Below are 26,951 nucleotides of genomic sequence, written 5' to 3'. Positions count from 1 at the left end.
TCAGCATATTCAGAATAGGTCAGATAATTTAGGCACAGATGAGAAATATTAACTTGCTACATACAAGCTCTCAAATTTGTTGGCATGAACATGATGGATATAGCCAAGAGTTCCAGACTTCTTCCATCACAGAAGCTCTGCCTGGGCACTGAACATTGGAAGACAAAGAAAAAAAAACCTCAACCCTCATAATTTTTCCTCTTCCTAGCCCCAAGCACATAGGTGGAAAAAAGAGACCACATCCAAGAACACCTAGGTATCTAGTACCTCTGCTCAGTGAAATTAATTTGAAATTTGAAAAAATAATGCATTGCTTTTACCCCCAATATTATTTTCCAAAACAGCAGAACTAGTTTTTACCTGAAACATATCCAAAAAAAACCCCAGTCACAGGCAGACACCAAGCATGGAGAGTTTACTTTCAGATCGTTTAAAGTTGAAAAGTTAGAAAAAAATTATCAGAGGATCTTAGAATAGAAGATGTAAATCAGAGTTTCAGTTAGTGAAGTTAGCTTTCTAAAACATCCCAGAACGGCAAATATTTCCAAAATCCTCATCCTACCTCCTTTGTAATCATTACTTTTTCTGAATGTAATTGTTAGCCCTTTACACTATTTAAGCTGCTCAGATCTGCCAAACAACCTGTACTCTGATCAAGCACAGGACCAAACTCTAGTCTAGTGTCTCATACAAACTCAGATGACTGTGTTTCCCACCTCCACACTCAAGCTCTCCAAAGTTTTATCTGCTCTCAGATTTACATATTCAGATTTGGGATAACAGACTCCCTTAAGAAGTAGCATACATTCTGCCATCATGAGGTTACACTCAGTTTGCACGACGAAAGTGATGCAATTTTGAGTAGAAATAACAACTTCAGTCCAATCCTGATACTGCAAGCTACATATACTTTCATATTTCTATAAAAACCCTCACATAAACAACAGAAAAGTTTCTTCAGGTATCTACCCTCTCTAGCCACCTCATTTGCATGTTGTTAAGACTCTCTAACCTAGAACTTAAACTCTACAGTGCCTGTAGAGCTTCATAGACTGCTGCAGTAACCTGGCAAACATTCTACCTTCTCTTGCCCCAAATGCAAAATGAATCACTTTGTCCCATTCTCCCCTCTTCTCACAGTTACCCCATAGGCCAGCCATTCAAGAAGCCTGGTCAGCTTTGTGTGACCTCTATCTACACTTCTGTAGCCGCTAATTTAATTTGAGAGGTGAACTGTTCATTCTTAATTTTCATCTCTCAAGTGTAGTTCAATCCACAATTCTAAAATCTGAGTGTTAATATGAAGAGAAGCAACACTGTGGCTGGGGTTAGAGGTGAAGGGAGAACAGGATTTAAAGTAAGCAACCTATACTTCCATCTGATTAACGCCACTGCATAATGATAACCCTGCTACTGTTTCTACTAAAGAAAAACACTGCAGCCCTTTCAGGGCACTGGAGTGTCTATAAACACACAAGACGGGAGATTAGCAGAATCTAGTAGAAGGTAAGTATATAGAAAACTTTGTTTCATTTGTCTCAGCATTCTAAATTACTTGTTTTCTTCTCACCGCAAAGCAAAACTCTCAAGGAGAAGCTACATAAAAAGAGGGACAAAAACAATCATCCAGACACTTGTAAAAAACCCTAATTTTTCCATGCAGACTATAAAGATGATGTGACAACCAAGCAGAGATTTTTTTTTTCAGCTGGAATAAGTAATACGATGACAAGCTTGCAGTTCCTCCACCTACAACATGCAAGTAACATCTTACCATTAAGATACTTGTTTATGTAAGCACAGGCTTAATCACCTAGATACAATGCATTCAAAAGGTATTATTAGGGCATGTAAGGCTTATTAGGGCATAATAGAGCATTCTAAAAACACCACAAACTCCAGAAGTGCAGCAATGAAAAGAAACTGCAGCATCAGTGTCTTCAACTTCAAAATCTAAATACACAGAAATGACACAATTCTGCCTGTGCACTAGAAGAAGCTCCATTATTCAAACCTATTTTTCTTGCCACACGAGCTTCCAACGAGGTATTTCTCTCTCACTAAAAACACCACTTTATCTCTGTCACCTGACAGCATGAACACGAAATGCAGTACATTAAATGCATGACTTCAACTTCAGCCTCACTTTGCATCAGTATGCTTAAGTAATGTGACTCTTCCCAAAAAAAGGCTACGGTCTTATCACTTCATGAGTGACCTTCTCAGTTCTCCTCACTTGCATTCTTTGTTTTCAACTAGCCTCCCCTTTAAAAGCAGTGTAGGTACACAATTCACAAGTGGCAAAGTTGACTCTGTAATAAGCTTGTAGAGCAACAGATCCTTTCCAACAACTCTGAAGCAAAGCAAATGCTGAGCTGAATTCAGAACACAAGACTACCCTTATTGCCAGCAGCAGCTCATAAAGCCACCATTAAATGCTATTTACATGCCTCTCCCACAGACAATCATACCAACAGTTGTATTCAACAATAACAGCTCTCCATTCTGCCATGCTGCATGTGAGCAAGATCATCACTCGTTCACAAAACTGAGGTTCAGTATTTTAGGAATGACAGTTTGCCACCGATTTTGACCAGCGACCTAGGCACTGCACGCACACTTTAACCAGGTGTAGAAAATGGTCTTTTATGTATTTTACCTCCTTAATACTTTTATACCAGTGAAACAGTTACTTCAAATTCTGAGAAACGTGAAAAACAATATAGCTATGTACTCATTTAGCAACAATTTGAATTGAAGGTTGAATGTCTATGCACAAAGATCAGGGGGAAGGTCGGCAGGGCGGACATTACGGTGGGAGTCTGTTATAGACCACCCAACCAGGATGAGCAGGTGGACGAGGCGTTTTACAAGCGGCTGTCAGAAGCCGCCTGGTCGCCGGCCCTTGTACTTGTGGGCGACTTCAACTTGCCGGATGTCTGCTGGAAATACAACATGGCAGAGAGGAAGCAATCTAGGAGGTTCCTCGAATGTGTGGAGGACAACTTCCTCATGCAAGTGGTAAATGAGCCCACTAGAGGAGGGGCCCTGCTTGACCTGTTATTTATGAACAGGGAGGGACTAGTGGGAGATGTGAGGGTTGGTGGCCGTCTTGGGAATAGCGACCACGAAATGTTACAGTTTTCGATAGTGGGGGAAGTAAGGAGGGGCAAGAGTAGAACTTCTGCCTTAGAGTTCCGGCGGGCTGACTTTAGCCTGTTTAAGAGGCTGGTGTTTAAGAGTCCCTTGGGAGTCGGTCCTGAAGGGCAAAGGAGTCCAGGAAGGCTGGACATGCTTCAAAAGGGAATTGCTAAATATTCAGGAGCAGGCTGTCCTGGTGTGTAGGAAGACAAGCCGTCGGGGAAAAAGACCGGTCTGGTTAAACAGAGAACTTAGGCTAGAACTTAAGGAAAAAAAGAGAGCCTATTTGCTCTGGAAGAAGGGTCGGGTAACTCGGGAGGTCTATAGGGATGTTGCCAGGTCATGTAGGGAGAAGATTAGAAGGGCCAAAGCTCAATTAGAGCTTGATTTGGCTGCTACAGTCAAAGATAACAAAAAAAAGCTTCTACAAATACATTAAAAGGAAAAGGAGGGTCAAGGAGAGCCTCCACCACTTGTTGAATGAGGAGGGTAGTGTAGTGTCAGGGGATGAGGAAAAGGCAGAGGTGCTCAATGCCTTCTTTGCCTCGGTCTTTAATGTCAAGACCCGTTGTCCTCAGGAGACTCGGCCCCCAGAGCCTGAAGTTAGGGACGGGGGGCTGTGTGAACCTCCCATAATCCAGGAGGAGACGGTTAGTGACCTGCTGTGCCAGTTGGACACCCACAAGGCTATGGGCCCGGATGGGATTCACCCCAGAGTAACGAAGGAACTGGCAAATGAACTTGCCAAACCATGCTCGATTATCTACCAGCAGTCCTGGTTAACTGGAGAAGTTCCAGCTGACTGGAAATTAGAGAATGTAACGCCCATGTACATGAAGGGTCGGAAGGATGATCCAGGGAACTATAGGTCTGTCAGCCTGACCTCGGTGCCAGGCAAGGTGATGGAACAGATCATCCTGAGTGCCATTACACGGCACATGCAGGACAATCGGGGCATCGGGGCCAGCCAACATGGATTCATGAAAGGCAGGTCCTGCTTGACCAACCTGGTCTCCTTCTATGACCAAGTGACCCGCTTAGTAGATGAGGGCAGGGCTGTGGATGTAGTCTATCTAGACTTCAGTAAGGCATTCAACACTGTCTCCCATAGCATCCTCCTAGACAAACTGCCTGCCCGGGGCTTGGATGGGTGGACACTTCGATGGGTTAAAAACTGGCTGGATGGCCGAGCCCAGAGAGTGGTGGTGAATGGGGCAAAGTCCAACTGGCAGCCGGTCACTAGCGGTGTTCCCTAGGGCTCAGTTCTGGGGCCGGTGCTGTTCAATATCTTTATAGATGATCTAGACGTAGGGATTGAGTGCACCCTCAGCAAATTTGCAGATGTCACCAAGCTGGGTGGCAGTGTCAATCTGCTGGAGGGTAGGAAGGCCCTTCAGAGGGATTTGGACAGGTTAGATAGATGGGCCAAGACCAACGGCATGAGGTTCAACAAGAACAAGTGCCGGGTCTTACACTTCGGCCACAACAACCCCATGCAGCGCTACAGGCTGGGGGAAGAGTGGTTAGAAAGCGGCCCGGTGGAAAGAGACCTGGGGGTGCTGATCGACAGCCGGCTGAACATGAGCCAGCAGTGTGCCCAGGTGGCCAAGAAGGCAAATGGCATCCTGGCCTGTATTAGGAATAGGGTAGTCAGCCGGTCTAGGGAAGTGATAGTCCCTCCGTACTCGGCACTGGTGAGGCCACACCTTGAATCTTGTGTCCAGTTCTGGGCCCCGCACTTCCAAGAAAGATGTTGAGGTGTTGGAGCGAGTCCAGAGGAGGACGACCAAGCTGGTGAAGGGTCTGGAGGGTCTGACCTATGAGGAACGGCTGAGGGAGCTGGGGTTGTTTAGCCTGGAGAAGAGGAGGCTCAGAGGTGACCTAATTGCAGTCTACAACTACCTGAAGGGAGGTTGTAGTGAAGTGGGAGTTGGCCTCTTCTCCGAGGTAGCTAGTGATAAGACCAGAGGACATAGCCTCAAGCTTTGCCAGGGGAGGTTCAGGTTGGACATTAGGAAGAATTTCTTCTCAGAAAGGGTTATTAGACATTGGAATGGGCTGCCCAGGGAGGTGGTGGAGTCACCATCTCTGGAGGCATTTAAGAAAAGACTGGACATGGCACTTAGTGCCATGGTTTAGTTGACATGGTGGTGTCAGGGCAACGGTTGGACTCGATGATCCCAAAGGTCTCTTCCAACCTGGTTGATTCTGTGAATTTAATTTCTTACTGCAGCTGAAAAAAAAAAGGCTGTATTGATTTATAGCTGTATTTCATACATTCTGATAGCTTCTCATCTTAACCCTGCTGCTTTTCCGAGACTGACTATTCCCAGTTTTTGTGGCAGCTTCCCACAGGTCACAGTTTACAATTTAAGACACGTACTCATGGGTCATGAATTACATTCACACTCAAGAGGCATAATCCCGTCAGAAATAGTTGTCCAAATGGATTTTGCAGCATTGCTCCATTGGTATTCTGCATAATCTTACCTGGCCAAAGGGGAATGTGATACTTTACCTGAAGATACAAATAAACCAAACAGCAGTATTACTATGAAATGCACACTTTAGCTGGATCACTCATTTCTCTCACTTCAAACAACAAAGGCTCCTGAAGAGCCTCAAAGAGCAGATCAGGTCTTAACAATGTAACGTGTAGAAATAAAAATCAAATTACTTTTTTTTCCTCCACCTTTAAGTAGGAGCACCTCGGTGCAGTTAAGACTACCCAAGACTACATGTGGTCTGTGAGATCTATGCCAAGGTACTAACTGGTTTGTTTCTTTTTATTGCCCTGTTTGTAACCTCTTTTATCATCTCTCAGTTAGACCTGGTTTTAGAAGCAAAGTTCTAGATGAAAGACCTAGTGGCTGAAAAGGAAGCCATCATTTCCTTGTCTTTGATTTCTCCTTGAATATAAATGTTAATCCTGTTCCCAACTTCTCTATCAATCTAACTCTCGTTTATTTACACATGCAGAGTCCCAACAAAAGTTTTCTCATGAGCTGACTCTCCATTTGGTCCTGCCACACCACTCCATTCCTCTCAACCTTCAACACACTGTGTAACTAACTCTTTCACCCATGCCCTTTCACAAACACTGTGGCCTCTTCCAGGTACCAACTCCTCACTTCAACCTAACCTCCCTACAGAGGAAATCTCTACCCCAGGTACTCAGCAATCATTGTTTTGTTTCTAATCCCATGCAGAAGACTGACCATTTCCTTATTCAACACCTCAACTCTTGCCTCTGAAATCTTGTTCTTCCATTCTCTTAACAGGAGCTGACAGCACTCCCTTTACAGCTTGCATGCTTTCTCCAATAGTGAAGAGAAAAAGAAAAAAAAATTGGAGATTTAGGGTAAAGACAAAGGGGTGGGGAGGCAAGAGGCATGCTTAATTCAAATATATAATTAAAAATGTGTACCTGAATTTACACAGTTTTGACCAATTCTACAGATACAGCCACACAGGCACCTGGGAGACATTGCCCCATTTTTTCATCTTTGGTTGCTGCACATTTTAAGAGTCAAATGCTTCACATTACAAGCTGGCAATGAATCCTTCCCCTGGGATGGCAAACAGAGCTGCCTGCTGGAATATCTAGTTACTCCTACTCTATCACATCTAAAATCCCTATCTCAGGCAACAAGAATTTCAAGGATGTTGCTCCTTGCCCTCTGAGGCAGCACACAGTATTCGCATTAATGTGTTGAGCCGTAGCAAAATAGAAAGGTACCTATTTTAAAAGCAGAAGAAACTTTGCATTCTACGTCTCTAGGCACAGCTGCATAGGTATACACAACACAAAACCTTCACTTAAGTACTATGTTTAGCACCAGACTTTTACAAATGAAAGCATATAGCAGACACTGTTTTGTAAGAGTCCACTGAGGAAAATGACAAAGCAAAGGAATGAACCGGGAATAAGTACCTTCAGAGTCTACTACTGTTTTTCCAGACTACTACTGTTATTGAAGAATATGCACATCTTTATTAATTTCATTGCAGTCTGGACAGGGAATGCCACAGATGCTAGTGTCTTCATAAAATGTGCTTTGATTAGAACTGGAGTGAAACTGTGTGTCATTTATTTTTCTTGCCTAGCCAGTAAGTACTTCTCACTACCATGAAGGAGGAAAGAAGTTGAGTGCTAACAAGAACCAAGAAGGTTAATGTCCTTTTGTTTTTTTTCCCTTGCAGGTCGTATATTCTATGAGGAAATTATAAATACAGCACTGGCACTTGACAATTAGAAGTCAGCAGTATCAGCTACAGCCATCAGCACTGCTGATAAGTCATGTATTTTGTGGTAATTTAATAATTAAATTATTCCCATACATCATTTCAACGCAGGTAGAATGAGCCTGCTTCTCTGCATAGTTTAGTGAAGTCACAAAATTTTATAATTTGTGGCTTCATAACTACATAGCTGTAGTTTGAAAATAATGTTTTTTAAAAGATAGTGTGTTGAACACTTTGTTGGCATCCCAAGTCAGACAAGAAAAAAGAATTTAAAATGTTACTGACAAAGATGTTCTCTCTTCACTCCCATTTTATTGTTTCCATTGAATTATATAGTATTTTCAAGTGCAGAAACTCTAGATTTTGTGCACAGAGTTGGTCTTGAAAGAAATCAGCAAAAAAATTTAAACACTAACATGCCTTCCTCCAAATCTCTGTAAAACCAACTGACATATCCAATGAAACCACAGGTGACAGATTCGCTTACACTATTTGAGGACTTGGCTTTGTGCCTCCCAGTTTAATTCATTCATGTGCATTCCTGAGGTAAAGTTCAATCTGACACTTCAAAATCAGATCCACAGTTTGACTTCATGAGTGATTATCTCACATTCCTAAAAAGTTCTCTTAGTGTGGTAAGAATAAAGAAGAATAAAGCACATCTCTTGGGTTTTAGCTAGATTCGTAAGAGGATTCTGGACGAAGTTAATGAACCATAGCACTAAAATACAGCTGTATAAAGGACGTAAGAATAGACAACTATAGAATTAATATAACTCCAGAGTAATTTTTTTAATTCCAATTAACAGTGCATCATGAATAGCTTTTCACTAAGCAGATACTTAGAAGTTTTACTACAAAGGTAAGGACTCCAGTACCAAAACTTAGGAAGAAATATTTCATCTTCTTAGCTACTGTTCACAAAGCCCTGAGGAGACTGCTCCCCAGGCCCTTAAGAGATCTGCAGCAAACAAGTTGAAAAGCACTCTGTGCAGACAATTCCTGGTAGTACTTGGTAGAAAAGGATGCAGAGCATACCAGGCAACTGACACAACTTGCTGAGGTCACGCTTATCTTCTCAACGCTATACAAGTTCTACATATTCTTACCTTTAGGCTGCAACTACAAAGAGATACGTGATTCTCCCTGAGAAGTATTCTACTATTGAACAGATAACAGTTTTTGCTAGCATAGAACGTCAGACACCTGTTGTTCATCAGAAGTCATACACTGTTCCACTCCTGAAAAATGGGAACAGAATTACTAGTAAGGCTTCAACCCTCAGTCACTCAGCATGCAAAGTTACAAACGACCAAAGCTGCTAGCTTTTTCACAAAGACCAAGCTAAACAGTCTTTAATTCAAATACATTTATAATAAGTAAACATTTCAGAATCAAAATTGGAGGGAGTAGACTGAAACACCCACACACATTCTTGCTTTACTCTCCATCCTCCTGAAGAAGGAATGGTTATTTCTGATTGCAGTTTGATCAGTACAAAAGAGTCCTACAAATGAAAAGCTTTTGTCTTAGTTAGGTATTAGCTATGTAGTAAAGTACATTCAGTAAGTCCTTGTATAAGTTTGGCATTTTTCAAGTACTTGGCAGCTGGTCCTTTTACAGATAACAAATAGCCCCTTTTTGCCTACAGTGTTAAATCAAAACCCATCTCTTCCAGTCCATAAATACACTGAGACTCCTATTTAGCTGGTCTACTGGCTGACTTGGGTATTAGTGCTAACTTGTCTAAAATGAAAGCATTATGAAAGACTTTCTAGTTAGTAATATCACACCTCCTACTGATAGATTTGGGTTGTGCTACTGATTACTTATACATTATACACCTATGAAATTTTAGAAGAATAAAATCTGAATAATTAAAATACACAATATCTGAAAAAACATCACAGATGTCTGAGGACAAAAAGAAACAGTAAAAGGCTTTAATACATTTCACTATTTTGTGCAGATGATTATTTTACAGGCCACGGCCAAGCAATGAAGAAACAAAATACAAATACAAATGTTTCAGTCATTCTTGCTCTCTTTTCTCAGACACTTGCCTTGTACTTCGAGCTTAAGCAGTAGATAAATCCACTGATACACAGCCTAAGCAGAAAGTCATTCTTTAGTTGTACCACTAAATCGTTAATGTCATTAGTGGTACAACAGCTCAGTGCTGTACCACTAATAATATTTTCTTGTTTACGGTAGAGATAAATTTGTAATCCAGGTAGTTGGAGTACAACAGTAAAAACTCAAAACATCCCCAAGCTGTTGTACATAATAGTTTTAGATGAAATCAGAATTTGTTTTCATTGCTTGCTTTGCAATGATGGGCAAAATTGCCTCTAAAAGTCAACATATATTAAAAGGAAGATTGTTACATTTTATGATGAGCAAACAAAATAAATGACAAGTAGGTACTAGGAAGTAAGATTCCAAACTCTAAAACCAGAGCTTGGTATGACTGCATATTCTTTTGGGTTGGAATAACTTGTTTGCTTGATATCTCAAGTTATGAACTTGTCTTCCTCATAAAGCGAATAAATGCAAAAAGGTCCTTACTGAAAAGAAATAGCTTGATCATTACAATCTACTCAAGAACAACAGAATGCCAGTATCTTCAGATGCTTACAGCTGTATTGTAAAAGCTGGTTCAACAAAGGTAGGGAGGTGAAATTTGATTTGATAAATTGCAGCAGACAAGGAAGAAGCTTGCATTTTGTTTGCTGGCAGAAAAAGAATATTCAATTCATAAAAGTGCATATAACAAAACCAAATATGCAATCTATTGCTTTCAAAACTTTTACTGGAACATAACATTGAAGTGAACAGTAGGTTAGATATCTATGATTTTTCCCAAAAAGAAATGATGTAATCAGGATAATAATTTTACCTGTATGTTTACAGCTTCTCAGATCATTTGAGGGGGGCAAAGGAGGGGGTGGTGTTTCTCAATGACCAAGACACTTTTAACTAAAACGGATTTTCATTTGAAAAAAAAGCCAACATTGTTTTAATCCAGCATTAAACAAAATACTGTGCTTCTTGCACTACTTTAACACATCTGAAAAAGCAAAATAACTACCCATATTTTGGCATTCATGTTTACATTTGCTCAGATCTTTTAGATTTCACAAAGCTGCTATCCAGTGTTTCCATGAAATACAGACTGTAGAATCTAGGTAGCACAGGCTACTTCCAATACGAATACTAAGTAGAAAGGAACATGAAGAAGGGCACTACACTACATTTCTGTAACTAGTACAGTTAAGAGTGGAAATCTAGAAAAAGTTAACCTACAGTTTATAGAAGGAATTAATTATCTGCAGAAGCTGATTTTTGGTTGTATATTATTTTACACTGTGTGATTTTCTGGATCTGCTAATTTAAAGCAGACATACTTGCTGCTGTCTTTGCTTTGTTACCTATATTCTCTTTTCCTCCCCTCCACATATACCATATACCAAGCATTATGAATATAAGCTCAAATATCCCAGACAATCCAGTGAACAAAGTTAGTGTAATGCACTGGTGTGAGGTGTGAAATAAAAAATTGTCTCTCAATCTTCATCAAAGTTCTGCTGTAGAAGAAAGTTGGCAGCCAAGTTTTCATTCTTCTCACAAGCAAAATATGCCTGTATCACAAGTCCTTCAGGAAATCCTAATGCCTTTAACTGAAGAAAAGAAACACATTTAGAAAGTACATTTTGTATATTAAGCTTCTTTGTATGCCTAGTATTTTGAGATGCCACTTAAGCAATTACTGCCTTCTTGAAACAAACATTGCTGTCTAGCTCAATACAGCCTTTAGTGAGCAAAGAATAAGAAGGTGTTGCCTGTGTCTTTAGTAAACAGAATTCTCACTTGAAAAAGTTATTTCAATGAGTCTAATGAAGCACCATAAAACAAGTCACTTTTCTTTCACTGCCCCAGTAAGACACTAGAACAGACCTGGGTCACACTAATGTCGGGAAGTAATGGTGCATTGTACTGCTGCAGAACAAAAACTTGGAACAATGCCCATTTTAAACTATTAATTATACGAAGTTCAGGATTTTTAACAAAAGTTGCCTAGAGCAAAAGCTCGTAGCCTGTGATCACTAGTAAGTAGCCCAACACATGACATTAAGTCATACTTTCAATTGTTCCAACTGGACTTTCAGTTTTTAAAAAATTGACTACACATTGCAGCCACAGGAAGTAAGTTGAGAGCAATCTGTTTTTCAGAAGCCAAGGAACTAATTAATGTCTGGGACGCAATGACAACAGGGGATGAGAATACTAGAGAAGAGCTTGTTACTGTGCCAGGGGAAATTGGTTTAGCCTGCACTTAAAGACATTCAGCAAACCAATCTTTGTTTTAGCCAAAGGCAAGTACATACAACCATTTGGGGATTTTCTTAAAATCCTCACAGCACCTGCAAGGCAGTTTACATATAGGGCAGATCAAATCTCTGCAACAAATGACGTCCTATTATTCCTTATCAACCATTCTAAGATTTAATTTCATGCTTATAAACAGCATGAATGTGTCAGCTGTAATACTAAGTCACTTAAATTTTGAGGTGCGTCTTTCATGGAAAGGGAAAAAAGCATACAGATCCCTCTGTTGGAACAGGATGTAGAGGTAAAGCTCTAAGGCATAAAATAGTTTGAAAAGGAAATGCAGCAGACTAGAGAGGATGATCTCTCCAGAAGTACATGGACAGTTTTATTAGACTGACTTTATTATCAATTTCCTTGAGATCTAGAGAACTGACACCTATATTAACATTGTTCTTTTCTAATGATCCTTACATAACCTTTTGCTTTGTCAATTGAAAAACAGTCTTTGATGCACAAAACCACTACCACAATATGACATAAGTCTTTGCAATTTGTTCTAAGAAAAATCTCAGAGGCATTGCCATCTACGCAAATCCACACTTAGTCAGTGTTACGCAGCATTTATGAATGCAATATACCGCCCCAAGTATATTTTTATAGACATGTTTACCTGTATTTTTAGAAAGCTATAATTAACTAATTCTCATGGACAGACAAATAACTGGGTTAAGTAGCGACTTCAACTAATCTACTTAACTATGAGAGCTCTTACTATCCAAGCACTTTGTAAACAGTGCTCATGCAGACACACCTTTGTACCTGGAAACCTATCACAGCATGATCTACAACAGTACCGTCTGAGGCTGTTGCAAGAGGAATTACTGCCTGAGTTCCCATTCCTGAAGGAAACCCATTCAATCATCAATTATTACAGATGGCCTTTGATCACATAAAAGGCTCTGCATTTTCTAAGACAGATTCAAAAGATTTTAGCCTCAACTGCTATAAAGCAAGAAGAAATGTTATTTGAAACAAGGCTACAACAGCTATGAACTATCAAAATATGAAATATCAAAAGTGATGCAGAACTACTGAGCATAAACAAAGCTTAAGTTAAGGCATGCTTTAAGCATGCAACCAGCGTCAACACCCTACAGCAACAGCCAAGCAACATTTCAAAGAAGAAAGGCTCACCCTTTCTATAGCTTCTTTTTCCTGAGGTGTTACTTGAATGTAGTTCATATGACCATTTCCAGCTTCTGCTACTCCTCCAGTGCTGGCACCATCATCACTGCCACTTAAACCTTGGCGGGACTCTAGAACTGGCTCATTCAACATATGAATAAAATGTTCCTGGTGTTGGCTTATTTGCTGTGATGCATGGGAGAATAAAAGAAATAAATTGAAATAAAGCATGTTTAAGCCTGCCAACAGGCAAGTAAAAGTATTTATTTTTAGTGAATTAAGTTGTCAAAAGAATGTGTAAAAAGTGCATAGAGAAAAATTATTAAATCTAGCCATAAGAAATGCAATTTCATGTTTCAGCTCAGTTGCAGTGACCCTTCTTCCTGATGCCCTTTGCACCTTTTATAAACTCAGACTCATTTCTAATGTCATAGAAAATATGTTCTGTACAGCAACAACTGCTGAAAAACCAACAATAGAATGTTGTAACTGCTATTAACACACCATGCCAGTTAACATCAACATATACCTTTCTTGTAAAGCTGAATCAAAATTACTAGCATTATTTTGTTGTTTTAAGATTCACCTGCAGTAGTTGAGGGTTTTCCCGTCCAATTTGCTGTAGCAATGCCGGTAACAGAGAAGGATTTTGCTGAATAATTTGTCTCATCTGCTGGAACTGAGGCTGATTTCGTAAAAACTCAAGTGGATGTCCTGGAAATCAATGAAATTAACATATTTTTTAAAAAGTTACCAAGACTCTTAATAAAATACATCCTACACTATAACTGTAGATAGAAACAGGACATGAAAACAGACAATACAGCCCTCACTGAAGATCAGAAGAGCTTGCTTCCTCACACTAACTCACTCTAGCTGTAAGCAGGAGTTCTTTATACTAAACAATGCATTTTCTTTTCACCCAGCCTTCTCTTAAGATCCAACAGCCTTCTGTCCTTGATCCCCAGCACTTTTCTCTTTGTGTCTCATCTGTGAGTAACCTCATTCAGAGACACCTACTCAGCCTACTGTCTTGTCTCTATGCCTACAACAGAGTTCTCTACCTTCTGCAATAGGTCAGTTCTGTCTTCCTCAATTGAGTCTTGCCTTCCCATATATCCTATACCATTAGGTACTGCCTTGAATGCAGCACTGTCAAACGGCCTCTGAAATATCCCATTCCTCCCATTCTCTCTTTATGGATGATGTCATGTGTGCCTGTCACTACTACTTGTATGTTCAACACTCTGGCCTCTATCAAGGCTTAGGTCGTGAACACCATCTCTGCCACAGCCTACGACAGACCTTTCCTACTCCTTGATTATGCTCCTTTCATGTATGTATTTCCCTTTAAGACAGAATTCTCTTCAGCAGGCACTGACCACTCTGTCCATGTGCTGCGCTGCTGAGTGAGGAGTTCTAGGTTATGGATAGGTCTCTCAGGTGCTACACTTCATGGCCTTATTGCAGGTTTCTCCCTTGACATTCCAACTTCCAAGTGGAAATGCATTAAAACACTCACAGTTGACAGTGCACAATTAGCCACAGAAGTAGGAAGCCAGAGCTTAAGTGAGTGAAAACACAACTCCTCCACATTTGTGGTCTTACACTTAAATACAGAATACTGAACCAAAGGAACTGTGCAGCATCACAGCATTTTTAGAAACTTCATGTTTTATTCCAGATATATCCACATACAACAAGCCATTTGTTCCACGCAAGTACCACACTTACAGAATTTCCATGTTACAGCTCTTATCCAATTTACTTAGATCAGTTCACAAGCAACAGGAACTCAAAATTCACTGAAGCAGAGAATGCTTAAGTGCTGTGTTTATCACATCTTCTCAAGTATAACCTTTCTTACCTCCTAATGAACTAGTAGTCGTAGGTATAGTTGCTACTGCTGCTGCCACTGCTGAAGATGGAGAGGCACCAGTGCTTGCTGCTTGAGGGTGTTCAGCCACAGCCTGATTATCTCCAGGTATACCCTAAAGCCACAGTTCACATAATTACCTACAGAATGCTAAAAGATATGTGTTTTACTGCATGTATTATTTAGTTTCAGAACAAAGGTAAAAACATTAATGCTTTCACTGCAAATACAAAGCAAGAAAAGAGTAATTTATTTTTTGTCAAGAAAAATATGTGGTTTGCATAGCGAGGTAGTAAAACATGCAATGCATCAGTTTAAAGTACATTTCACTCCATAAACAAATACTTGCTTTGAATCCTGTTCTAAGATATTTGATACGTGTGAAAAAGTTAAACTAAATATAGTGTTACAATATGTTATAATGTTATGCAAATAAAGTTACATTACAGCAACAGAATTGTAGTAGACAATGCTAACAGTGAGATTACAGATGCCATACAACCTGGCAAGAAATTAAGAGATGAAAGAACGTGGCTCTTAGGACCTCCTTCCTCAAAGCAACAGCGTGACAACTGTCATTTACTGTTATGTGAAAAGGCCTCAATGTTATCAAATTTTAGCAGTTAAAAACACAGTTAACTTGCATTTTGTTTATTTTCCATGTGCAAACAACTTTATATAGGAACTAATTGCTATGGGGGATGAAACTGACAAATCTAAAAAAAACCACTTATATTAAATGAGAATGTCGCTTATACAACCGAGACAGACCTCATTCTATTACCTTTCTCCTACATGGGAATCCTTCAAACTTCCTGCCCAAACCGTGCTTTCCCCACTGTCACTGAACTCCGGCACCAAATTTATCCTTTCCATCCTCCTCCCTGAAGCCTAGAAACTTAGGCAGCTTGGCATGGGACAGACAGCAACAAAGATTCCTATTACTACAAGGTGGTACAGGCAAGGGAAGTTGCCCAACAGGAACCCAAAAGAGGCAGACTCCACAGAGCAGTAAACCTCCTGAAACACAGAGTAACAGCGGCAGAAGCCATGTTAAACCCAGCCCCAAAAGGGCAAGACTATATAAGATCTTCTACCTCACAGCACTCAGTTTCCAGGCCATCACAAAACTCCACTTCTACAGTCTTCCAAGCATATTCAATCCAGATAAGTCTGAGAAGGCAGCAGCACTGGTATAACTATTTCACCTGCCTCAAACGAAGAAGGCACCCTTCAGTTTGGGAACCACAAAACATAAGGAACAGGGTGGGTGGAAATAATCACAGAACTTCAGTGTAACAAGACAATGAAGATGTTTTGCAAACCTACCACAGAAATCAGTGATAGGTAGTGTAGATTAAAAATCCTGCTATAACATGTTCTTCACATGATACGTTCATCACTACAGCTGAACAAAAAGGACAAATACACAGCTAATATAAAGGCCACAACTAGAAAGGGAGAACTGGACAGTGCTCCAGGCAAAACTTTGCCTTACCTGTGAGATAAGAAGCACATCAAGGTATAAATCACCTGATCAAGTCCACGTTTAAGCCACTCAGAGGAATAAATGCAAGTTTTCCCTGTCACACACTTCATTACCATTATATGGCTTGGTCAGCTTGCTACACATCCCGCCCTCCACAGAAGGGGAAGAAAATTCCATTTGTGAAGTAATTCTGAGATAACTCTCTCTTATCAGTGCCTTACAGAGCACTGCTTAAGTAATTTTCCCCATCAAATGAGTAATTTCTGTGAATCTAAGTATAATATAGGAACTTGGGCTAATCTTACAAAATTACTGATTGATTTCACCTATTCACAGGCATATGTTGCCATTGCAATCTGTGCCCAAGTCAAACAGCACATGCTTGTTTGCTCTTGAATGAAAGCAGAATGGAAACTAGTCCAACCAAATTTACTTAGAGATCATTTGTCATCTTGAACATCACCTTAACTCTTAAATACAAGCTTGAAGTATCACTCTCCAAATAACCGGGACTCTGTACAATTGTAATAAGATGAGACTAGTGAGATATATGTACCCTTGTTCAGAGAGCAATCCGACAGAATAAAGCTTGCTATCAATTCACATACAATTAGTTCTGCATGTTAACATTACTCAGGCAGCAAAAAGGCCATTTTTGCCTTATGGTGGATTAAACAATTGTTTAGTGTTTAATTGAGCACCAGAGCAATTTCTAGTTGACATTGTTCTCCACAGCGCAATAATCACATCAAGCCCAGCCCCAAGGAATGTACACACTTAGAGCAGAATAATTCCAGTTGTAAGGGACCTACAACATCATCCAGTCCACCTGCTGACCACTCCAGGGCTGACTAAAAGTTAAAACATATTGTTAAGGGCATTGTCCAAATGCCTCTGAAACACTGACAGGCACAGGGCATCAACCACCTCTCTAGGGAGCCTGTTGCAGTGTTTGACCACTCTCTTGGTAAATAAATGTTTCCTAAAAATTTCCAAACTAAGAGGCTGCAACCAATGGTCTGGTTGTTGGACAGACAGGACTCCTTCCTAATTAAGGGTTAGGAAATCCTTGAGTCAAAAAGAGATCTGCATCTAAATGCCTCCAAAGATGAGTCTGGTGCACAGAAAAAGAAACAATGTCTTTTGGAATCTAGACCTCCTTCCATGACCACAGCTCAAGGACATAGGATTACACCTAGATCTTCAGCTATGAAGCCATGAACACCGAACAGTTTGTCAGCTGAACCATGTACAACAAGTAGAATCTTTGGGGCTCATTTAAGGAACAGCTACACTTTAAGCATAGATACTCTTTTAGTATTTTCTTTCCAGCACTTTACAAGTACCTTTGGTGTACTAATTCTTTAAACCAGGACAGTGGTATACACTTACAGCTCTCAACATCCTAATCCTGCCCTGCAGAATATATAAAAGATAACACTGATGATGGTTTGGAGACAGGTAGACGGTCAAAGAACAGTGTCATCAATGGACCAGTATTAACTAAAGAGAAGCTTTTTTGATGCAGCAGGATGGTAAGGAACATGTTTAGACCCCAGCAGATCAAGAACAGTTAGAAATACCATTTGCAGCAACAGGATTCTTCTAGAAGGAAAACAGAAGTCTGCCAGCTAATATGGTCTCTATGAGCAAGACTGTTCCTCCCCACTCCCTTTTCCAGCAGGAAGAAGAGGAAGAAAAGGTACTCTCAGTAAAGGATAACAAGAAACAGAAAGGGACCAGTTTATGCAACAGAAGGACCCATTTTAAACACGGGATCTACTGAAGGAGTAGAAACAAACTGCTCAGACCAGCCAGATTTAATCTATTTGGCAGATGTACCATGTGTTGAATTCCATCGTAGGGATGCTCTCTTTCTATTCAGGACTTCCTCAACAGAAATAAGGTAGAGCAGGGAAATACCAGACTGAGTGTACAAGCACTGCACGTTGTACATGACTGGCACATGCATAGCAAGGCCAAAACAGGAGGCATTGGATTTATGGTATATGTACAGACTAAATGCACAGTAAAAACAACATTTTTCAAGCATGAAAAACAAATGTTTCAGATTCCAGGCTTATGGCAGAGAGATGGGTGCTACTGCATTCGCCCTTAGGGCAAGACAATATTCGTTACTTTTCGTTGGTCTAATACTAGATAAGAACTGAACTTTTTAAATTCTGTTAATGTACTCAAATAAATGTACTCAAAACATTTATTGTCTGTTTAAAACCTGCAGGTTACAAAGTCTTGGGATCATTAATGTAAGTAGCAAGCATGCCAGTGACTTATAACTACTGAAGAAAAACTTCATTAACAAAAGGAAATTTTTATAACTGGAGGTAAAGATGATAGTTTTCTTATCAATCTATCAGAAATTCAATCCGCATGTATTTTGCAAGGACTTGTTCAAGATATCTGGCTTCAAGATTTTAATGAAGTTCAGATCTGGAACAAAGAAAAACCATATCAGGGAAAAAATGGTATGCTCGAGTGAAAACTAAATGTACCGGAAATACTGATTAAGCAACAAGCTCCGAGACAGATCCTCTGATGGTTACAATTCATCTGTCAGATTAAGGTATACAATGAGAAGTAATCCAAAAAGCCCCTAAACAACTCACAAGATTTCCATTAAAGTGAAGCTACTCTTCTATTTCCTCTCATGCCAACGAAGTTCATTTCACCCTTCAAACTGTATTAATCAAATGAGAAATTGTTTCTTCTCCAAAACACTGCTTAAATTTAAACACCAGTTAAAATAAGCACACTTCACAAAACTCTCAAACGTTTCTGTTTGGAAAGTATATTGTTAAGAACACTGTGCATTATTAGTAAAAATGATGAACTGGAACTTAAAAAAATGCCTTTGTGATGTTATAAATAGTAATGCAAAAATACAGCTAATGCTGTCACTAAGATGTGACACAAAATCATTCCTTGACCAACCACTGGCAGTCAAAACTATCACTGTAACTGGACATACTTCACATGTACATCCACATAAATCAACAAAGAATAAAAGCAAAGAAGTGATAGAGGTAATTAGGGATGACATCAGTATTTTCTGTAACACATTATAACCCTCGAAATCCAAATCTCAGCTTTCCAGATGCTCTGCTTAGAGATGTTGTTCCTCTGTGAACATGTATTACTCTCATTGATTTGATAATATTCAAAATAACAAGTAAATCAAAGTTAAAATTATTCTTCAGTGAGAACAAAATAAAAAGTGAAAGAACAGAGTGTAGGTAAAATAAACTGCTCACCATTAAAAGGTATTCCACTGCTCTGTCAGGATTGTTGAAGCTGGCTCTCAGCGCCGCAATTACTTGCTCTCGTTCATAGCCCAATGACATGATTTCAGTCACCATATTCTCATAAGACTGACCCGTCACTAGAAGTAACATGACCACCATTTTAAGGGAATAAAGCAAAAAAAGCACAGAAAAGTTTCAATGGATAAATTTAATTTCTACCCAAATTTGAGCTGTTTACTGAAGAGTAAAGAACAGCTCCTGTTAAACTTGCCATGGTTCTGCTGCTTTATCTCCAAATATATTCTGGTGGCTTCATTATCCATGGAATTTGATTGGAACAGTAGAGGGTAATGAACACAATGCAAACTTCTATTGAAAAAAGCAGCACTTGTGATACTTCTGTACTCGTAATTGAAATAATATTCCCTCTCTATGCTTTCATCTAAGGTCAAAGGCATCCTCACAGCTAATATTCAATTCCTGATGTAATCAAGATAAGTCTCCTGCAGTGTAAGTTTGGAAATTAAACTTTCTAAGCAGAAATCCGCCTATCAGCCTGTTAGCCATTGAGGCTTCCCAAATAAAGACTTCACACTATGTTATGGTTAGATGGATGGCAAATAGTGATGACCAAGTTACAACTGTGTATAGCTACATGCCGGTGATGATGATCTAAGTCATTTAATCAAATTAACATGGACCAAATCAAATCAGGCAGAAGACTTGAAGTTATATCCAAGAAAGTCACTCAAAACCTCAGTGAGTGTTTGGGAGAACAAGTTATCTCATTCAATTCATGCATATTTGACTAGACATCCATCACATCAAATCCCCCACCTCTTACAGCATAAATAGACTAAAACTGGCCCACACCTGCAGCCATGAAGACAAAAGGGTATACACACTTTACATGGAGCAATTTAAGGACAACTGATCACTGCACTGATGGTATCATAGGGAAAATTATTATCTCTTCATAATCCATCTTATTTCCCTTCCTTAAAAGCAAACAGCAGGTTTAACAATTCAAAAAAATAACTATACTATTATAAATGGCAATTGAGCAACATCTTAAAGGTTATCTTCCCATGTAAAACCAGAAAAAACCCACCCCAAACCCAGGCATTAAAATACCATTTCCTTCCTTGGATAAAGGTATTCCTGATCTCAGTGGAACCCTACTACTGTTCTGTAACACTAGCAAGTTAGTGGCAGGAGTTAAATAATTAACAGTCATGATAAAAACCAACAGATTTTAAAAAGTAGAGGAAACAAATACTGTTAGAGCTACTGTGTTAAGACAAGTAAGTCACAATTAAAAGAACCAAAGAAAATATCAAGTTTTACTTCCTTAAGAAGAAGGTGTTTAACTCAAGCCAACATTAACACAATCATATTGCCTGAGTTTTAAAGAATGCTTCTAAATAATCAGTGAATGTTATGACTGAGGGCAATATACTCAAGAACAAAAAATAAAACAGCCCTAGCCCAAGGATACTTGTGCATTATCCAGAAAGATAAATAATGGATTTACACCCTTGACTAATTTGAGTATTTATTGTTCAGACTTCAAAATAATAAAGCCAACCTGAGTTTAAGGAATGGGAAGTTCATGTCTTCTTACACAAGATCAGTCAGTTTACATCCACCTTCATTTTTTCAAAGACATTAAAAAAAAAAATCACCTAAACTTCACTCTAAAGATACATATTTCTGTACATATCTTCAGAGAAGCAAAAAAGCCAAGGCAACAATTGTCCCAGCTCAGTGATTTTGATAAACTTACTGCTCAAGTTCTTTCTTACTCAGCACTGTTTTACCCTTATTATTGCTAACAAACTAATCAAGGTAAACAGAAGACAGAACACCTTTTGATCCAATTAGTTACTACTTAAACATTTCTGTAGTGCTCTTTCAATATAAGCTACGTAGAGACTAGAACAGTATGAGACATGTGGTACAGAAAAAAAAGATGCAGGAAGGCTGACTTGCTCTGGGCAGACTGCTACATAAGCCATAATAAAAAGCCGAAGAAGGAAACAGATTTACAGTGAATTTAGGCACATGTACTCCATATACAGTCTACTTACACAAGTTGTGCAAAAATAAGACCAAGAATAATAATTCAGGAATTGCACACGAGCAATGTCATGATATAAAACCAGGCCTATCTCTGCATAGTGCTACTGGGAATGTTTGTGAAGTCAATGCTGAACTGATTCTGCTCTTTGCTTTGGCCTTTCAAATAATGTTTTAAAGCTGGATTGACTTTCAAATCCAGTTCATCACACTCCCCACAATAATTGTTGTCCCATGCCCTAAAGAAAGCTTAGGCTGCTCCAGTGAAAGATGGTTGCACAGGAACTGCATGTAGCACTGTCCTGGTTTCACTGGGATTTTGTTTCAGTTTGTGGCCAGCCATGGTGATCAAGGACCGTAGCAGCTAAATCCAGGGCAGCTGACACAGGCTGGCCCACAGGTGTATTCTGTATCATTAACAATCAAGTTCACTATAAAAGGGAGGGCTTGGTAGGGAGAGGTAGGGTTGGTTTTGCTCTTCTCTCTCCTGGCCTCTTTTTCCCCCTTTCCCCCTCATTGCTGAAGATTGCTATTCTTGGAATCTGCTGCAACTCCGTAGCTAAGTATACTTTTGTGTGTTTTGTGTTATCATTTATATTTTTTTTTTTATTTTATTTTATTAAATCTGTTCAATTCTAACCCACAAGTCTCCCTCTTTTTCCCAATTTCCTTCTTTGGTTGGGGAAGGCACATTGGGTGAGAGAAAAACTGTTATTGTTTAGCCCCAGGTGTGTGCTAAACAAAGACAAGCACAAAAGCCACATCAGTTTTCAGTCAGAGTATCTAATTGAAAACAAAAGCAATTCAGTAGAAACCTATCCCCATTTTTAAAGTGAAGTCAATTATCTTCAGACGATGTAATTGAGAAGCCACAGTAAGATCATGCCTAGGATCCTACTTACGATGTAAGAACATACTACATGAATTTGTGCAAGCAAATTCCTTTTAAGAAGTTTCTAAAGAAAAAGAACCACAGAGTTCATGCCTATTGCCTTTGAAAATTTTTTGGCATACAACTCTGGCAGTATGCTTATCTAGGAAATTCCACTCAATGCCTGTTGTTTCCAAACTCTTAGGGACATGGGGATTTACTGTATTAGATACCAATCAAACAACTTTCATATTAAATGCATAGTGAGGTGATGCTCTCTCTCCTGCTACATTGAAAGGAGATTTTCTTTTTTAAATTCTTAAGATAACTGAATCAGGACCACCAGCTAAATTAAACTTGTTGGTCATTACTGTTAACATGAGTATTTGTCATGACCACATGTAGGCCACTAAGGTATAATGAATGATTACGGAAGCCTGCAGCACCTTCAGTGGCAGCAGTCACTTTAAAAATGTAACAGAACTCGACTGGTTGTCTCCTACAGTATCTATCAGATATTTCAGGTCATATGCTTCTTCAGCCTAAAACAGATGTCATAAACTGAGACCTAAGTTGCAGTTATACAGACTAAACCTGGTGGCTACCACCAGTACAGGTAAAACATTACTACTGCTCCTAAATCACCTTGGGCTGCTTAATCACAACACCTGCCTCCAATACATCCACGCACCCCTACAGAAAAATGTAAGTGAAACTCTTCAATTAGTTTAACTTTTTGTACCAAGTTGCAGCTTAATCTTTACAGGGGTAAGACAAAATTAAAAATCTACTTCTCCCTTATTTCTGTGCCTTAATTTGCTACACTCTAAACAAAAAAATCCCCTCCGTAAAATTTAAGTAAGGGTAAGGAGTTGTGGGTTTGCCTAGTAATTCCCTAGCTACCAGAATCAGCATAAATGAGGGGCAGAACTTTCCATTGGTTTTACCCTGTTTATTCCACTGAGAAACAAAGACATTTAAACTGTTAAAAGAAAAGTGAATTGACTATAGGTATATGGAGGCATTGACTCCTCAACCCAGATAGCAGCAGATTTGGTGAATGTATCTAATCTAAATGTGTCAAAAGAAAGTACTGTCAAAGCTGGAACAAGTGAATAATAAAGGCAGCCATTTTATCAGACCTGCACACTGGGAAGCAAAGGTGAAAAGAAAAGCGTATACATATTTACATCCAGTCTTCTATCCAAGCCACTTCAAACTGAGTAGTTAGAAGAGAAATTAAGGCAAACAGGGAAAAAAAAACCAGGAATGATAAGGATCTTCCTTTTACATAATAAAAATATATGAAGTGAAATATTCTTCAGTAAAGAAGTTCTTGATGCTGGTTCTAAGATACCAACTTCAGGTCTTAGAGAAGAGTACTTTGATTATAACTTTAACAATGACAGATACAGAAGAGAATGTCAACATCTGCTAATCCGTCATTTGTTTCTGCTGCACCAAAATAATGTCTACATTAAAAAAACACTCCACTTACCAAGTGCACTTATAGCATCCTCAAAAAGATTTGATCGAGATGTATCACCTGTTGTACTGTAAGATGAAGACAAGTGCAATGGTAATTACAAAACTTTGGAAAACTTCCTGTTTTTCAAAAAAAAAAGCAGCAGCAGCTGTAACTCTAGTAGCCCGTTTTGTTTCTAAAAAGCCAACAAAGCTTTCCAAAGAGCTCTCTCTTGGTCTTACAGTGAGACCAGATTTTACAAGCTTACAATGCTACCATTTTTAACACTTAAAGGCCGACCTTCCCCCCTGCCCCCCAATAGTTTGGCTCTTGCCCATCTGCTCAGGGATTAGCCACCTGCTTCCTTGAATGCTTTAAAGGGTGGGAGAACAAGGTGAGTTTTCAAAAGCACACAGCAGTCTCGCTAACCACTGCCCGGACCTCAATGAGGACCCAAGGAGGTCAGTGGCATGCACTTATTAAAATTGCAGCATCTTACTTCCCTAGAAATGTAAATTGCTAACATTTGCAATTACTGCATCTCAAGTTATCAAAGTTGTTAAATTACAGGATTAAGGGCTCACCTCCATGAACATCAAGAAACACAGAGAGGCACAACACCAGGCAGAGGAACCCCAGTTAACTCAGTCAGAGCCAAGAGTGCTCCATTCCTGGCTCCTCCCAGGGCTGCAACTTAAAGCATAAGCCCCTTGGTCTCAGGGTGACACCTCTGGTGTGTTAATGGGAGAGGCTCTCCAGGTCTCCTTACAAATCCAGGGTATTACTGCCTACAGGCTGGTGCGACTCACCATGGGGTGCCAGGAAAAAGTGTTTGGGGATTGTGCAAGACTTACTATTCAATATCTAGCAGAAGAACCAAAGGCAGGGAAAGGGAACCACCAAGGCTCCCTGCAGATGAAAAGCATGGGTAAAGAGAGCAAAAAGAGGAGAAAAAGGGCCAGTCACGTGTAAACAGCACTTGCCTGGCCATGGCCTGCACTGATCACCAGTCTATCCTGCCTTCTAATTGAATTCCATTTCTAACTATTTTTCATGCTGTAGGGTCTCTCTAGTCTACGTGTATGTGTGTGTGTATGGAAGGCTAAGTACACACAACTGGATGGGGAACCATGAGTCACAGGGATCTGCACACCTGTGGAGCCAGCAACTGCTGAGACCAGACACTGCAGAAATCTCAGTGCCAGCAACTGGAGAAGGGGCCACAGGGGTCCATGCGCCTAGGGCATCAGCACCTGAAGAGACCAGAGTGCATGCATATTCTGTGTGGATGCATACGTTGGCATGTGTACAACCACCAGCAAGCATCAAGCTTGACTACAGTGAGTAGGGTAAGATGCTTAAGAGCCGGGTATTGAACGGCTGTAAGTCAGAGCCAGCTGCTGGAGAAACCGGAGGGTCTCGGAGAGGAGCTGCTGGTAAGACTGTAACATCTGGGGTTCAGCTACTGGTAAGGTAATAAGCTAGTGGAGAGACCTGTTTGTGTGTCCATGAACGAGGCAACTGGGAGACCAGGGGATCTAGGGACTACCTACCAGGTTCAGTGCATGTCTACAGCCAGTTCCTGGATGGATCCTCTGTGTGTGTGCACGTGTGCATGCGTGCAAAGGGAATCTGAGTATCAGCAACGGGAGCAGGGTTGAAAGGCTCAGGCAGTGACATGCCCAGGTACCAAAAACTTGGGAAGCTGGGAAATCTAGAGGCCAGCTATTGGAATAGTCTGTCTAAGGCCAGATACTGGAGAAATTCGTATTGTTCATTTGTATGTCTGTACATACGTATTTTTGCACTAGTGAGCTTTCCCCTGAGCAGCCAGAGGGGAAGAGGATGTGACTGCTGCTGCTGTATGGTAGCTTGAGTGCTGTACTTTTCTGCCTGTGTTGACCTATGCGGCCAGCCATATATACAGGTATATACATATTGTGTGTATGTACTGGGAATACATGTTCAGTCTTGATACTTGATAGACCTGGGGACATGGAACGGCACCAGCCTCACATCTACCAGGCTACCAGAGTCGGCAACTCCTATCAGCAAGTGAAAGATCAATAGATTAATCTGAAGCAGTTTTCAGAAGATGCCATTAAAAATCTGACAAGGCCTTTACAGAGATGCATTTTTTTTATATAAGAAAAATTTTTTCCAACAAGAATGCTTCACTAGGTCTACCACTAGTAAGATTTATAACTGAAAAAGATCAAAGGCAAAACAGGGCATCAGCTTGCCTCGCCATGGCTCAATAAATCTTCACCAGCCTTAGTAATCTAACTTGTAAAGCAAATCAGAAACAAGCAGTACTCACTGAAATCAAGGCAGGTGATAACTACAGTGTATTTGTTACATTATTCTCTTGATTCCTGTTAAGTATGTACATTGAGGCTCTCTTACTGCAGTTTTACAACACTAAAATCTGTATGTGGAAAACCTGGAAAGCACTGTTTCAGTTCCAAAGATTTAATCTAATCTTTGAACCTACTGGACAAACTGAGCAGCAAAAAACCCCACCCATTAACACAAAAAAAATAGGTTATTTGACTGATAAATGAAGCTTCATTTGTATTCCATTTTAAAAACATATCCATTTCTCAGAATTGCAAAATTAAATCTATTAGGGTATTTAGTGCAAGAAATTTGTGATGACATTTTCAAGATATTAGGCAATTGCAAGCTGTGTTTCTTTATCATCAAATCAATATTTCATGGTGTTTAAATACAACTACTTCAAAAATTAATGTCTAGTGCACCAGTATTCACATAAGACACAAATAATTGAAAACCAGTGTATGAAAAATGAAGACTTACGCTATGCAGCACTTCAAGGGCCATTAAATTACATTCAACGACATTTTTATCCCATGCAATACTTAAGCAACTTAAAGTGATCAAAAAAAGGCCACGGTATACAACAGGGATGACAACTCTAACTTCCATTTGATTTTCTCAAATGTAGACAATTGAAGTTAAAAGCTATCCCAACTCCCACAACT

At 39.7% G+C, this 26,951-nt stretch overlaps 1 protein-coding gene across 3 annotated transcripts in view; it reads right to left on the bottom strand.

The window, feature by feature from the left end:
• Positions 1 to 9,313: 9,313 nt before the first annotated feature.
• Positions 9,314 to 26,951, bottom strand: part of RAD23B (RAD23 homolog B, nucleotide excision repair protein) — a 44,303-nt gene continuing 26,665 nt past the window's right edge. For all 3 annotated transcript variants that reach the window (XM_068423041.1, XM_068423044.1, XM_068423042.1), the window contains 6 exons: positions 23,980 to 24,035; positions 19,541 to 19,668; positions 14,771 to 14,894; positions 13,490 to 13,617; positions 12,913 to 13,089; positions 9,314 to 11,066 (listed from right to left, as the gene is read on the bottom strand). In XM_068423041.1, the coding sequence (XP_068279142.1) occupies positions 10,953 to 11,066; positions 12,913 to 13,089; positions 13,490 to 13,617; positions 14,771 to 14,894; positions 19,541 to 19,668; positions 23,980 to 24,035 (727 nt within the window). In that variant the 3' untranslated portion in view covers positions 9,314 to 10,952. The remainder of the gene's footprint in view (positions 11,067 to 12,912; positions 13,090 to 13,489; positions 13,618 to 14,770; positions 14,895 to 19,540; positions 19,669 to 23,979; positions 24,036 to 26,951) is intronic.

Source organism: Nyctibius grandis, chromosome Z, assembly GCF_013368605.1.
Source record: "Nyctibius grandis isolate bNycGra1 chromosome Z, bNycGra1.pri, whole genome shotgun sequence".
Classification (NCBI taxonomy): Eukaryota; Metazoa; Chordata; class Aves; order Nyctibiiformes; family Nyctibiidae; genus Nyctibius; species Nyctibius grandis.
The sequence above is the reverse complement of the archived record's forward strand: the minus strand, read 5'-3'. Positions and strand labels throughout refer to the sequence as shown.